This window comes from Otolemur garnettii, unplaced genomic scaffold (genome assembly GCF_000181295.1).
Source record: "Otolemur garnettii isolate 467f Iridium unplaced genomic scaffold, OtoGar3 scaffold00033, whole genome shotgun sequence".
Classification (NCBI taxonomy): domain Eukaryota; kingdom Metazoa; phylum Chordata; class Mammalia; order Primates; family Galagidae; genus Otolemur; species Otolemur garnettii.
In genome coordinates this window covers 17,267,422-17,283,871 of record NW_003852428.1, presented here as the reverse complement: position 1 = coordinate 17,283,871, position 16,450 = coordinate 17,267,422, and the positions used below count along the sequence as shown (strand labels likewise).

At 41.6% G+C, this 16,450-nt stretch overlaps 1 protein-coding gene across 1 annotated transcript in view; it reads left to right on the top strand.

Annotated features, from left to right (window-relative positions):
- The window catches only part of ADCY2 (adenylate cyclase 2), a 398,303-nt gene that overhangs the window by 12,517 nt on the left and 369,336 nt on the right, over nt 1-16,450 (top strand). The window contains 1 exon segment of the mRNA XM_003789554.2: nt 14,433-14,630. Coding sequence (XP_003789602.2) covers nt 14,433-14,630 — 198 coding nt within the window.

The window sequence follows — 16,450 nt, the reverse complement described above, 5'->3', positions numbered from 1 at the left end:
GGGCATAGTGGGACACACCCATAGTTTCAGCTACTGGAGAGGCTGAAGCAAGATAATAGCTTAAGCATAGTAAGTTTGAGGTTGCTGTGAGCTATGATAATGCCATGACGCTCTACCCAGGGCAACAGAGTAAAATCTTGTCTTAAACCCCCCCCCCAAAAAAAAAACATTAAGAGCAGCTTTGCCAACTAGTTTTCTGACTCTTCCAGAGTTCTAGAATGACTGTGCCAGGAAAGAATGAATATCCAGATCTGGTCATGGCTTGTAGAGATGCATAAAGCAAATTGTACCTCAGACTTGAACTTCTGAGAACCTTGGTGCTCGAAATAAAAATTTTCAAAATCAAGACAACATATATGGAATGAACAATTGATTACATTTGGAACATAGAAAGTGCAGTAATTTCTCTTTAGAATATTGACATTCTGAAGATTTCTCAAGATTGTTGTCACTTTCTAGGAGAAACCTGTGAGTGAATCATGTCTCTCTAGGTCATCTTCCCAAAGACAGTCCCTGGTAGAGAAGACAGCCCATCAGCACTAGTGTACCTGGAGCCCTTACTAGGGGGTCTTGGAGTTGGACGTTCTACTGGTTACACCCATGTCTTTTACTATCCCTGAGATGGTCTTGAGATGCACAGCTAGGAAAAGCTAGAACTCAAAGATGCTCTTTTTTATTCCCGTGTTCTCACTCCCAAGGCTGAATTAATGTGAGTTGTTTGTGAGTTTGTGCGTGTATGCGTGTGTGTGTGTGTGGGGGGTTAGTGTCCTCTGTTATTTTTTAAAAGCTAAATAGAGAATAAATGGCAAAATAAAATTTCAAGCTACTACTGTTTTGGGGCTTTTAAATGCAAGCCATTCTTGCTGGAGTCTGGTGATACCTTGCTCTGGTTTTGACTTACATTTCCCTAATGATTAGAGATGCTGAACTTTTTCATGAGTTTCTTGGCCATCAATATACCTTCATTTGAAAAGTTTCTGTTTGTGTTTGCCCAGTTTTTAATGGAGGTGTTTGGTTATTTCTTCCTGTTTTGTTTGAGCTCTTTGTAGGTTGTCTGCTATCAGTCCCTTCTCAGATGTATGACGGGCGGATATTGTCTCCCATTCTGTGGGTTGTCTGTTTTGTCTTTTTGCTCTTTTGATTGTGTCCTTGGCTGTGTAGAGCTTTTTAATTTGGCCAGGTCCCATTTATTTTTGCTGGTGTTGATAAGGAGAGCAAGGAACTTGTATACACTTGTGGGATGGCAAGTTAGTGCAGCCTCTAGGGAAAACTGTGTAGAGATACTTCAGAGAACTTAAAGTAGACCTGCCGTTTGACCCAGCAGTCCCACTGTGGGTATATTCCCAAAGGAAGAAAGGTCCTTTTATAAAAAGAATGCTTGCATTTCAAGGCTTATAGCAGCACAAGTCACAATCACAAAGATGTGGAAACAACCAAGTGCTCACCAATGCGTGACTGGATTAATGAAATGTGATATATGCATATTATGGAGAACTACTCAGCCTTAAAAAATGGCGATCTAGAATCTTTTTGGACAGCATAGAGGGAACTGGAACCCGCTCTTGGAAGAATAGAGAAACAAACACATGTACTCAATATCAGACTGGAACTAACAGATCACCATTAAATGCAGATATGGAAGGAAATCTCAGTGAAAATCAAGCTCGGGGAGGGCAGAGGAGGGTATGAATAAATTCACAGCTCTTTGGTGGGGCACACTGTCTGGGAGAAGGGAGCCCTTACTTGTGTAAGTTTGACTCTGTATAAAAACAAAGTTTGTAAATAAAATGTATATCCTCTAATATTCTGAAATTAAAAAAAAGAAACATGAATGGTAAATACCAGGAGATAAGCTGTATTTATGGACTCAGCCCATGTATTTCATATGATGAACTTTATTTTCAACTGTCCCTTTGCCAGTATTTATTGCCATGAGATTTTATTTCTAAAGCAAAAAATAAGTGAAAGTCATTTTACACAACCAAAAAAAGATCAAGCTACTGGTGATCTCTGTACTTTACAAAGAAAATAGAATTTTAGGCTAGTTCATTAATAGAACCAATAAAAGCAATAGATGTTAGAAATTCAATGACAAGATCAGATAACTGTAAATCAGGCAGGGGATGAAGAAGTGTTAGCATAGCTCAGACATGTGGTGAACTTGATGTCTGTGCCTTTCCCATCACTGACATGCCGTGAGTTCAAACACACAACATCCATGTTGGTTACCATTGGGGTTTAGGTGGACAAAGTGAGATCAATCACCTGATTAATCTTTGTTTCTTGATCATGATCCTCTTTGATCTATATCTGGCTCACTTCTTTCTATTAATAATGCATTTCTATCTGTATATCCCATCCATCCCATTTCCCTGTCTACTCTCTGATGTAAACTTCATATTGTAATTGTTTTTTAATATTCTCTTGATTTTCTTTTTGTTCATTTTATCTCTCTCACACACAGAGTACATATGTGTGGTGTGAGGAAGAAGCTGAAATCCATTTTCCAGGTGGAGAATCAGTTGTCACTGATCATTTCAGTTACTGTTATCTCACATCTGTCGAGTTTCAGAATGTATGTATGAATGGCTGATTGTTTAAGTTCTTGTTTTGTTTTTATTCCTACAATACTGTGCACACACAGTATATGAATAATTTGTCCAGTTTAATAATGAATATTTATATTGAGCAGGGCAAGTAACGTTTTCTTACTTGGCTCCTTTGAAAGTACCTTAATTATTCTTGACCTTTTGTTCCTCCATGTCAACTTTATAATTAACTTACATCAATCTCATGTGAAAGCCCCATTGGGAATTTTGTTTAGGGTCGTGTTGAAGCTGTTGATTCATTGCTGAGAATTGAGGTTTTATGCCATTACATTTTCTGTTCCGAGCACGGGCGTTTCTCTCCGTTCATCTGCATACTTCATAAGGTTGTGTTTCCTTTATGCTTTTCTCACTCCTCAGTCTAACAGTGTATTTTGTAGATTGTTGCTTACTGTTAGTGGCATTTTTCTTTCTTTCTCTTTGTTGTTGGTTTCGGGTTCATTGAGGGTACAAAGAATTAGGTTACACTGTTAGCATCTGTTAGGTAAAGTCCCTCTTACTGTTTCCCTCCCCCGAGAGGTGCACCGTACACTGTAACCCCTCATCCCTCTCTCTCCTCTCCTTTCCCCATTCACTTGCTCCCTCACCCCCTACCTGCATTGATTGGAGTTTTTCTCTTATGTGGGTATTAAATCACCTACTGGCTTCGTATTAGAATTGAGTACATTGGATTCTTGCTTCTCCATTCTTGTGATATTTTACTAAGGAGAATGTGTTTCAGTTTTATCCAGGTTAATACAAAAGATGCAAAGTCTCCCTCTTTTTCAGTGGCTGAATAGTATTCTGTGGTGTTCCACCTATACCACAGCTTCTTTCCTGTTTCTTGTTTCGCTAATCCTGGTTGTTTCCACATTTTAGTGACTGTAAATTGAGCTATGATGAACAGTCTAGTGCAAATGTCCTTATGATAAAATGATTTTTTTTTCTTCTGGGTAGATGCCTGGTAATGGGATTGCAGGATCAAACGGGAAGTCTAATTTGAGTTCTTTGAGGATTCTCCACACTTCCTTCCAAAAAGGTTGTATCAGTTTGAAGTCCTACCAGCAGTGTAAAAGTGTTCCTTTCTCTCCACATCCACACCATCATCTGCAGCTTTGAGACTGTGATGTGGCCCATCCTCACTGGAGTTAGGTGATATCTCAGGGTGGTCTTGATTTGTTTTTCTCTGATAATCAGGGCAATGAGCATTTTTCAGATTTTTTTAGCCATTCATCTGTCTTCATCAGAAATGGCATTTTTCAAAGTATAATTTCTATTATGATCCTTTTTGTTCCTTGTATAAAGTAATGTAATTGAATTTGGGATATTTATCTTATTAATATATCCAGGGAACTTGCTATTACATTCTGTTACTTGTCACTGGACTGAGGAGCTTTTCATGTATCCCAGCAGACAGTAGATCCACAGATAATCAGAGTTTTATTTTTCCTGTTTCACTGCCACAGTCTAAATTTCTTTTTCTTGTTTTATTAAGCTGCTTAGGAACATTAATATGACTTTTGAAGTGGTGATTATGGGAACCATTTTTTTTTCTAATTTTAAAGGAAATTAATATTTTTACCTTTTTCCCCCTAATTTTAAAGGGAATTCATTTATACTTTTTATATTTTAAGATGATGTTTGTTGTAGGTTTTTTTTGTAGATATCATATGAGTTTTCATTCTAATTTATGATAAAGTTCACCTATGATTGGGTATTGAATTTCACAAAATTGAGATGATCGTGTGTTTTTCTGAGTGTTTAAAAATACATCAATATACTGAATAGTAATTATAGATTATATGATATTAAGCGATCTATTCCTGAGATAAACTTGATTTTTGTGATAACCTTTTATAAAAGATTGGATGTGATGTGCTAACATTTTGTTTAGGATTTTTGCAAATACATTCTTTTTTTCCTTTTTTTTTTTTTTTTTGCAGTTTTGGGCTGGGTTTGAACCCGCTACCTCCAGCATATGGGGTCGGCACCCTACTCCTTTGAGCCGCAGGTGCCGCCCTGTAAATATATTCCTTGGCAAATGGAAATATTCCTTTATTAAACTGTCATTTTTTAAAATTAAACTTTGGCTAGTCTTATAAAGTAAATCATAAAATATGACTTCTTTTTTGATTTTCTGAAAAAAATTCACCACGTTGGAAGGAGTTGATGGAATTTTCCTAGAAAGCCGCACGAGCTTGTTGATGTCTTTGTAAAGAGATTTTTAAAACCAGACTATAGTATCTTTGATAGCAAAAGGATTATTTTGTATTTCTAATTTTATTTATTTGGTCAGTTTTAATAAGATATTTTTCCAGGAATTTTTGCATTTTATCTAAATTACCCACATCTAACAGCATGCAATTGATAATACTGTTCTCTTTTTGATGTTTTACATATGCTCTATTTGTGGTTTTAATTTAGAATATTATCTTTACATGCCTCTTTTTTCCTTAATTAATTGCATCAGATGTCTGTGTTATTTTTACTTTTTCAAGAACCATCCTTCCTCTTTATCTTCTCGTACTTATTTATTTTTGTGCTTATCTTTAGTATCTCCGGTTATTTCAGTCAGAACATACTATGTTATGCTATGGAAAATCTTAGTGGCTTAACACAACAAAGGTTTGTATTTTGTTTATGCTGGACAGCAAATGCATGTCAGTAGAACGATTCTCTCGTGGTAGTCACTCAGGGATGCAGAATTAAGGCAGGTGCATCCTGGGACATTCTTTCTATCTCTGTTACTACGCCACAGAAGAAAAGAATGCTACAGTGTTCTACTGCTGACAGTTGACAACTTTCACCTGGGGCGGCCCCATCACTGAGGCTGGTAGGTTTGAACCTATCCCCAGCCAGCTAAACAATAATGACAACAACAACAACAACAAAATAGCTGGATAGTGTGGTGGGCACCTATAGTCCCAGCTCCTTGGGAGGCTGAGGCAAGAGAATAGCTTAAGCCCAAGAGTTTGAGGTTGCTGTGAGCTGTGCCGCCAAGGCACTCCTCTGAGGGCCACATAGTAACACTCTTGTCTCAGAAAAAACAAAAACAAAACATCTTTCACGTGGAAATGACACATCCCTTTATTTTTCATTGTCCAGAGTAAGTGTTCTGGTTACCATGTGCTGCCTAAAAACCCTCAAAAGTTAGTGACCAAAAAGAGTATCATCATTTATTGTCATCCAGAATCTGCAGTCTGGGCAGGCTTGTGGGGTTGGGGGGCTCAGAGGTAGGGCCCGTTCCCTTGGACTGTTTCCTAGCTGCTCATCTCACTGGTGGGCGGGGCTGTTGACTAGGACACCTACTGATGGCCTCCCCACCATTCCTTGGCTTCTCATATGAGAGCTGGGTTCCAGGAACGAGCATTCTAAAGAACAAGGTGGGAATGCAGGGCGTTTTTATGACCCTGTCTCTGAAGTCAGGGAAAACTGATCCCACCAGGGCTCTGTTGGCTGAGATATCACAAAGACCAGGCTCAGCTGGGACACAGAACCTCACGTGATGAGAGGAATGTCAGCTGCCTGTGGGATGAGATATAGGGTGGGCCATGTGTGGAAAATGCAATCTGCTATGGTAGCTTATATGGCCACACCAAACATCTGGATGCCGGGAAGGAGCATGCGTCAATTAGCTTAGCAGGTTGAGGCAACTGCTCTTACTTAGCTCATAGTTCCATGGGTCAGCTCTTGATTCTTCTGAGCTGGTTTCCCAGTTGACTTCTGCTTTCTGCTGGCCTTTCTCAGGTTTGTGTGGTCAGCTGACAGGTGAGTTGTTAACCAGATCACGAAGATGGCCTCATGTACTTGCCGTGACAGTCTGCAGGCTGTCAGCTGTGACTGTGGGTAGGTTGATGGGTCCTTGGGCTACATATCTTCTCTCATGGAACAAGTTATCCTGAGCACCTGTGTGTGGAGTTCAGGGGCTTCCAAAGAGCAGCAAGGAAGATGGTAAGCCCTACTCAAGCCCTGCCCAAGTGTTTTCAAGTCTCAGCTTGTATTATTCCCCCACTGTTAGAAAGGCCAAAGAGGGCCAGAGTCAGTGTGAGAGAGAAGTACACAGGACACGGACTCAGGGAAGGAAATGATTGAGGCCAGTTTTGCAGACAAAACCATAACAAAGAGGTGAACTAGAGTGTTTAAAAGTTCTAATTACAACCACAGTCTACCTTCCCCGTCACCCAATATATAGTTCATTCCCTCCTTAAGGAAATCTACATTTCGCTTTCTCACTAGAGATGACCTGAAAGTCACTGAGTGAAGGGGATTCTGTAGTTCAAAGGCAAGAGTGAGCCGTCATTTCCACAGCAAGCCTGGTGTGTCTTCTCTTGGTCTGGAGACCAGTGGACTAAAATATCTTGTTATTAACCATCCACTGCCACCCTGTTGATATAAAGGGTAACCATAGTAAGTCCTCCCATTATCCCAAAAAAGGAATGATACTCATTGTCCCTGGTTCATAGCGATTCTAAATCTACCTGGACAAGCAGCTTGAGTGTCCCCCCCGAGGCTGGGGATAACTTCTTCCTTAGATTGTTCAGGAAATAGTCTTCTTGTCTGTCTTTTTCTGTGGGCTCTGTATTTTCACTCCCTGAGGTCGATTTTTTTTTTTTTTTTTTTTTGAGACAGAGCCTCAAGCTGTCCCCCTGGGTAGAGTGCTATGGATTTACTACTCACAGCAACCTCCAACTCCTGGGCTCAAGCGAGTCTCCTGCCTCCGCCTCCCAAGTAGCTGGGACCACAGGCACTCACCACAACGCCCAGCTATTTTTTGGTTGCAGCCATTATGGTTGTTTGGCGGGTTGGGCTGGATTCAAACCTGCCACCTTAGGTGTACGTGGCTGGCGCCTTAGCCACTTGAGCCACAGGCGCCGAGCCCTGAGGTCGATTTTTGTTTACCATCTTCTTGACCACGTCTGAATTGTGTACTGGGGCTATTCCCTGCCAGTTTCTCTGCTCTTTTCCTGCCATACATAGATAGAGAATGCAAAGATTTTTCTTTTTCACACCTAGAACAGCCATGGTTCAGCTTAGTTCTTTTTTTGGAAACACAGATCCTTCAGAATTTATGAGGTCTGACAATTCACGAATTTGCCACCATGCCCTTGTGTTGGCAGCACTGTACAAACAACTCTGTGAGGTTCATAACCTTGGTTTATCAGCATCTCACAGCTGTGTTCATGTCAGTGTGTGGTGGTGTCTTACTGAGTGGCGTTCATTATTGTTGCATGTTTTTGTGTGCCATGGAGAGAATGTCAGAGCTTGAATTAGAGCAACAAATAAACATTAAATTTCTTGTTAAGCTTGGCAAAAGTGGAAACAAAATCAGGGACATGTTAGTCCAAGTTTATGGGGATAATGCCATGAAGAAAATGGCAGTGTGCAAATGGATTAAACGATTTTCTGAAGGGAGAGAAGGTGTCACTGAGGAAGAGAGGTCAGGATGGCCAGTAACAAACAGAGCTGATAAAAATATTGCAAAAATTTCTTGAGTCATTTGTCAAAATTTTTGGCTGACTGCAAGAAGCTTAGCAGACTCAGTAAACCTCAACAGAGAAACAGGAAATCTCAACTGAAAATCTTGGCATGAAGAAGGTGTGTGCAAAACTGGTCCCAGGGGAGCTCATAAGCAAAGAACGGTTGAAGTTTACCAAGACCTTTTAGAAAGACAGGACAATGTCCGGGCTGTGTTATCCCTGGTGATGAAACCTGGGCGCACCAACACGGCCGTGAAACAAAGTGTCAGCGTGCACAATGGAAGTCAGCCAGTTCTTCACTGCCAAGAAAGTTCTGTCAGTCCAAATCATTACTCAAAATGATGTTGCTAACCTTTTTTGATGTTAGAGAGATCATGCATTATAATCATGCATTATAAATTTCTATCAAGTGGATAAACAGTTAACCAAATTTACTATTTGGACTTGCTAAAAAGTCTGCATGCAAAAGTTGGACAAAAACTACCTGAATTTTCACCAAAAATCCATGGCTTGTATCACAACAAAGCACCAGCTCACACGGCACTGTCGATGAGGGAGTTTTTAACCAATAAACAAATAACTGTCTGGGAACACCTTTCCTGCTCACCTGATCTGGTCTCCAGTGACTTTTTTCTTCATCTAAAGATAAAGTAAATATTGAAAGGAAGACATTTTGATGACATTTCTGACATCAGGGATAGTCCAAGGACAAGTCTGATGGCCATTCCAGGAAAAGGGTTCCAAATAGCTTTGAAGGGTGGACTGGGCACTGGTGCTAGTACATAGCTTCCCAAGGGGAGGACATCAACGGGGACCATAGAGATAGTCAGCAGTGTGGCCCTTTTTCTAGGATGAGTTTGCAAACTTAATTGTCAGACCTAGTATTCAGCTTCTTGGTTGTTTGATTTCAATCTTCTCACAGTGTTGTGGCCGTAGTCAAATTCTCTTCAAGACATGCTTCTTGAAAAGTCTGCCTTATTTCTCTGCCTTCTCAGCTTCAGTCCTCTCTCTCTCTCTCTCTTTTTCCACCCCCCACCCCGTCTTCTTTTTCTCATGTCAGTTCATCTGATTGATCGGATCTACTGACAACGTGCTCTTAGCTGGACTTTGAGTCTGAGACACCTGCATCCATCCAGTTTTCTCCAGCAGTGACGCCATCACTGTTGCTGGATTGCATGGTGACTCTGTGGCCCATGGCTACTGTTTAGGCCCTTCTAAGGTCTGGTGAAAAGCCAGCAACTCTTTCTCAAAAGGAGAATAATTATCTGTAGAGTTGTTAAGAAGTCTTCACAAAGCACTGGTTTAGGGGGAAAAGTTAGATCTTTCAGGGATATCCGTGAAGATGAATGTGGCTGGTCACCCAAAGGGTGGCTAAAATGGGAAGCTCAGTGGAAAGGCTGTGGGCATCTGTGGCTTCTATAAAGCAGCCACTCAGTGCCCGCTGGGCCTCTGGTCACCCGTGGCCAGAAGCTGGGAGAAGAGGCAATGAGGATGAGTATGAGGACGGGCAGAAGCCGGCCCAGTGCCCTGAGACTGCCTGTCTCATCTGGTTGTGAAAACTTTGGATGACTTGCTTCACTGTTGCCTTCCAAATCTTGCACAAATTCCTGTTTTTTGTTTTGTTTTGTTTTTTGGTTTGTTTGTTTTTTTAACTCTAGCCATGGACCATAGTAAGAAAGAGATTCTGGGAACTGTGATAATCAGCAAAACAAAATTAATGCCTGAACAACTCAGCTCAACTTTTAAAATTGTAATATCCCCTCCATCACAACTGTTGGTTACAGCACACCAACAATGTGGATATGTACTGTGGACAGTGTTCTTTTAAAATTCCCATTATGTTTCTTTGTCGACGAAAAGTTTTTGAGAATTATATTTTTATCTTACAAACATGTGGCAACTTTTACGTTTTTGTTCTGAAATCCTAACTTCAATTATGCTGTGATCAAAGACTGTGGGTTCCTGTGATACCTCTTCTTTGAAATCCTTCTCAAGGAACGTAATTTTTATAAATGTTCCACGTGGACTTGAGAAGCATCTCGTTCTGGCTGATGGATGGATGTGGAATTCTGCCTTTGTCAGTTAGGCCAGGCTTACTGGTTATGATGTTTGAATCTTTTACATCTTTTTTGTTTGTTTTTATTGTTGTTATATTTGTTTGGCCTTATCAATAGCAAGATAGAGGGGTAGACATAATCTGTTTCTGGGGGAGTAACTTTTCCCTCTGTGTAAAGTTTTGCTTTACCCACTTTGAGACTATTTTATTGAGTTTACAGATGTTTAAAATTATTGTAATTGCCTATTTATTCTTGTCATACCTGATAATGAAGGAGAGTGTGACTGCACATGCAGATAAGAATAAACATTTTTTATTCTACATCTGTGGGAATATATCTATGTTCACACAGACACCGCTAGTCAAATGTGTATCACCACAAAAGCCTGGCTTTGTTTTTCGCGGTGATCACTGTCATTTGTGGTGTGCTTGTGGCACCCTAAGTCTGTGTCACTGTACGTGTGAAGACACAGCTTAGGGCACTCAGCTCCTCACTCTGAGTTACACAACAGGAAGGGTAGTAAAGGCTTGCTGTCTTCTGTCTGCCTTCCGGGGACTTCACCGAAATATCTTTCGCAAAAATAGGAAAGCAGTAATTTATGTTACACTGTCCTTTAACCTCTAAATGAAAAATAATCCGAACAGAAACAACAACAAAAAAGTGAATGTGGAAAGGAAGGAATATACAGACAAGCTGCTGCCGGCTGGAAAGTGCTTAAGAAACAACATGGTTGTCACATATTAAGTCAAAGCGGAGGGTATCTGACGGGCCCCTCAATTAGAGGCCGTCGAAACACACGGAAATGAAAGGCTGGGTGTTTGGAGATAGGTGGAAACCATTATCATCGCAGTGGATGGAACCAGGGAAAAATCTCCTTTTTATTTTAAGGCATTTCAGTACATTTCATTTACTATGTATTATATGGTAATTTTTTTAATTAAAAAGGCATTTTGAAAGGTACTATAGTACATTTTAGTGATAGTAAAAGCACAATTATACATTTCATTTAGTTGACACTATAGGGAAGGGTTGGGATACCTAAAAATAGTTCATTTAGATTGACGATGTTTTTAATGAATTAGTTTGCTTCTTGTTTGTTTTATACTCTGAAGTTTGAAAACTTGACTCATATCAGAAGAACACAGCCTTGAGGGTGCCTTCCTGGCGTCTGCCGGGAACCGTCTGGGGGTGGGAGGGGGAGCCTGGTGACTGCAGATCTGAGGGCATCTGCTTCCTTAGCCTTGAGAAAACGCGTGATGGAAACACTGATCGGAGGAGCCACATTCTCAAATGAATGCTCGTCTGTGTTTTCCTTGACACTCTTAAAAGGTTCTATTTTGTGGAGAAGCCTGTATTAAAACTCCTCCAGAATTAGAGTTCAGAAGGCAGACGCAGAAGAAACTGATGTCTGTTCTCCTTCTTGAAGCATCCCTGTTTTGCAGTGGGCCTGAGGTTTATAAAGCTTGGGGCCACCAGCCTCGTGAGCAGCAGCTGACTCTGGTGAGCTGCTGACCCTCTGGGGCTCTGGCTCACCCCCTGCAGCTGGGGGTCCTGCTGGAAGCTGAGCGTCCTCCTCTGATGTACAGAACCTACCTGGTAGCCGCCCAGGATGTCCTTATGACGTCAGAGGTCCCTCCCTGTGGTCAGAATCATAGCCTGCAAGTGCATCGTCATAAAGACGTGCGTGATATTGGACCCTAAAACTGGGTTTTGTTGTTCTTGTTCTCATTTTAAAAGAAATTTAAAACTTTTTTTGTGGGCTCCTAAGAGGATTGTGGGACCCAGAGACTGTGTTTACGTTGGGTAAGAGAGAAGTCACCCTGCAGTCCTGAAAAGTCACTTCTCGGTGATCTCATGAGAGAGACAGAGTAGAGAGATTTCCAGTATCTACAGCAAAAAGCAATACTGAGTCTTAAATCCTGCAGCCTCTGAGATGAGATGAGACGTTGAGTCCTTTCCCTTGTTTGCAGACAGGTCTTTTCAAAGAGAAGCTCAGGAAAAGCTGCTGTAGGTCACTCCGTTTGTCCTTGGCCTCCCGGAAAGACAATATCGCAGTTGCTTTTGCTTCTTTGCTTACTGCTTTTCAGTTTAGGGCCATGCATGTTTTCAGTATTCCGGGAGAAATAGGAGCTCCTTCCCTGCTGGTATAATGAAAAGAGGAAAATTCATACCAGGAAAACGGCTTTCCGGGTTGGTTATTTACTGGTTAGCTTTCTGCCCTCAACTCACTTAAGTTTCTTTCAGGAGGGTGAAATCAAATCAGTTTTCATGGCTTCATGTGTGGGGCCATCGTAACCTTGAGTCCAGCGGCCTCTGATGACAAGAGGCCACTGCTTCCCATGTGCACATTTCTTTGTGGTGACCCAGGGCCAAGGAGTGAATGCAGCCTGGTGGGGACCTAATTCCCTGTTGCAATAATTGTAAACTCAAACTGTGTCTGAGGGTAGCAGTAATAATGTGGGCACTTAATCAAGGATACAAATGGCAATGGAGGGAGAGAAGAAGAACATCTCATTTGATTCTCTTATTTTGTGCCAGTTCTGGAAATACATGTTCCGAAGCCACAGCCAGTGGCTCCACTGGCTTCAGCTGGCTGTCTGGTGCGTGGCCACAAACCCCGCAGGCGTCCCCAGGCTGAGGCCTGGTGAGCTCTCCAGCCTGTCCGTCCTTGGCAGCCCTTCTCTGGGCCTCGTTTTTCCCAGCTATACTTTGGTGCTAACGCCAGTATCCCTGGCCCCAGCCCACAGGTTGTGGTAAGAATTAAAGACGTTCGTATATAAGTCTGTTAGCACAAAAATGGGCTGTCAGCAGTTACTACTCTTGCACACATACAGGGGATGCCAAAAATAGTATACACATTTTACGAAAGGAAAAAAAACCTGTATTAAAATTGCTAAAAGTGTAGTTCTCAATACATACTGATCACAAAAGAATATAAGCTGCACTGAGCATCTGTTATAATTGTAGAAGTCAAAGTGACTTGAAGATTACAACTTTAATACAGTTATCTTTTCCTTTTATAAAATGTGCATACCTTTTTTTTTTGGCACCCTTGGTATAACTGTGACAGAGAAAGGGAAATGAAGCCCATTGAGGGAGGCCTGGATTCCGGTTCTTTCCCCTCTTTGGTAGTCCGGACTTGGAGCAGGTTTTGGCCCGCCTGCTCCCTGTGGTTCAATTCCTGGCATTTGGGTGGCTCCACCTCCAGGGGGAAGTGAGAGGTGCTGATTGGGTGGAATGAACCCTGTGCCCACCCACCCAGGGACCCCAGGGTTTAGGGTTTAAAAGATGCCCACTTTGTAAGTCCTAGATTTTACTGTTACCTTTAATATTCTAAACCCCCAGTGGAAGCTTTTGTGCTCCCAGGCAGGTGGCTGTTTATTGAAATGCCTATGGATGTGTCAGTACTGCGCACACTTGGGTGAGGATTAAAGACCTCAAGCTGTGTTTCGTCCTGAAGTAGAAGCTGCACATATGAGATTCCAGCATCGTGTTTGTAGACACTAAAGTCTAAATCTGTGCTTGTGCAGTAAAAGGAGCTGTGTATCTATTATATGGTGATACAATTATACAGAGTTGAAATAGTGTGCTTTTCTTTTGTGGCTAGAAAGAGATAAATATAAAATGAGTATTTTTGTGCCAAAATAAATTTTAAAAAATGCATTAGTAAGAGGCCAATAATAAACGCCCATTTTCTTTTCGCTGTGGGAGTCCTGAGAGGTAGCAAACACGCCTCACTCTTCTGAGTACTTCTTGCTCTGTCCCCTTCCGTGTCCAGCCCTCTTGACCCTTGTCTATTAACCTATAATCTTCTTAAAATATTAATTACCATGCATTAAAATAAAAGCCCATCACTTTAAAGACTGAAATAATTAAATTTAAAAAAAAAACAGAAGCAGAACATTTCCAATCCATGTAGAAGACTTGATTTCCAAGGCCGGGCTGTGTGTGGTCCTCTGGGCCAGGCAGGGAAGCTGGAGGTTCCCTGATCTTTTCCTCTTTCACTTGCTTTTCTCGTATTCACTTCTGAATAAAATCTGTTTCTCCATTTATCAAGGAAATTGTAAATTTGATAGGCTAGCTGTTTTTCCTACTTTAAATACCCAATATTAGGTTTTCTCTTTAGAAAAAATGTTTATTTGATATGCACCTTGAATTTTTAAAAGTTCAAACTGTTCTACTTCTACAATCATTTTTAAATCCAATATTTTGGCATTGACTAATGGTGATCGTATTTTAAGATCATAAGTCATTGCTGTCTCTGTGTCTCTGAATTGTTAACTTTTCAATATGTTTCTTTTCCTCTTCTTCAGGACGTTGAAGACCACGTGGCGTTTTTAATAACAGTTCCAACGGCCCTGGCGATTTTCTTTGCGATATTTATCCTGGTCTGCATTGAGTCCGTGTTCAAGAAGCTGCTACGCCTCTTCTCTCTGGTGATATGGATCTGCCTGGTCGCCATGGCCTACTTGTTCATGTGCTTTGGGGACACTGTCTCTCCCTGGGACCAGGTAAGCTGTTAAATTATTTTATTTTTTGTATTTCTTTTATGTGACTTGATTAGTTCTGTAAATATCTTGGCCCTAAATTGTAAAGAGATGACCTATAACTTGGAATAAAGTCTTTAAAAATTTATGTCTTTTTATTTTTTTTTTATTTTTTTATGTTTTTTTTAATTAAATGATAGCTGTGTACATTAATGCAATCATGGGGTACAGTGTGGTGTTTTCATATACAATTTGAAATATTTTCATCAAACTGGTTAACATAGCCTTCATGTCATTTTCTTTTTAATTGAAAAATAGTATTTACGTGTATTTGTGGAGTACTATGTGTGTAAATGTGCATATGTATATATGTATGTACATGTATATGTGTGTATGTCTGTACACATATGTATGCTTAGTAGAAGATTAAATCAAGCTTATTAACATCTCCAGAGCTTCACCTGTTAATTTATTTTGGGGGATGAGAAGGTTTAACATCTATTCTTTTAGTAATTTTGAAACTTGCAATATATGATTATTAAATGCAGTCAGCATGTTATGCAGTAGATCACTAAATCTTATTTTTTCTGTCTAAGTGAAAGTAAAATGGACCAGACAAAGAGAACAACATTTTTTGAAATAGCATCTTCACCTGATGGTAACTTCATACCCATTCTGCTAATTCAAGCTGTTGCAGCCCTGGCCCACGTTGCCCCTGGTTTGGGATAGCTGACTTGGCTGATGTCTTACACCACAGTTCTGGCAACTCAGTCTTCCTGTTCCCTGAGTGCCCGTTTAGGTTCCTTGTACCCTTGATTCTCTGTGGGATCAAGCCTTAACTTGTTCCTCCAACTCTCCAAGTCTGGTTGTTGCCCTTAAATTCTCTATGACTGGGGTCGTCCTCCTTACACACAGACTTCTGTAACACCAGTTTCTCTCCCCATGACCAGATGCTATCAAAGGATTGCTCACACACCTGTTGGGAAAACCACATTCATTCATTTTGTCCCTGGTGAGGCTGTTGACTCAGCAGGTGTCTGTGTCTGGGTGGACCTGCGCCTTTAGGTCAGTGTAGTCTCACTAATGGTTTTTCCACAGTGCTCCTGCCACGTGTGGCTCTTGCCAGTGTATCAACCTGGTGGCTTGATTAAATCGTGTGCTGTCCGGGGGATGGGTCTGGGCGGAGATAGGGATATATACGCTATTACCTTAGTGCTTGTCATCAAAGCCCTTGAGTTTAGCAGTCTTCCAGGGCTATAGTGAATTGAGCAGCTGAGAGGACCATTACAGTGTTGGTGGGGACCTCAGGTGGCAGGAGAGGAACTGGATCCAGAGGGAGGTGGGGACAACTTAGCACTGGTGAGGATTCCTGTAGATGCTCAGAGCAGACAGGGTCCAGATGGTGTGGATAAGAGGGCACCGATGCCATGGTGAGGAACGGAATGGTACTAGTGTGCCACGTCTGGAAAGAGCCCAAGATGAGATTTCCAGCAGGCTTTGTTAGCAGGTAGTCACATGACCTTCACCAAACCATCGTCCTCTTCCAGTTTGACTCTGCGATGATGCCTGGGGGATGCAAGAATTGGTGGGTGGCTCCATCTTTCGCTCCCCTACTCAGCCCCCTCAGAGGGCTGGGCACAAGCCACTGACCCTGACGTGGCCAGCCCTTCCCACCCATTTCCTTCATGCCCTCAGCTCTGTCTCCCTGCACACTCCACCTGTGGTGCCCACCACCTGCTGTCCCTGCATGCTGGCACCCAGGCCTCCGTCTCCCTGCACACTCCACCTGCAGCGCCCACCGCCTGCTGTCCCTGCACGCTGGCACCCAGGCCTCCGTCTCCCTG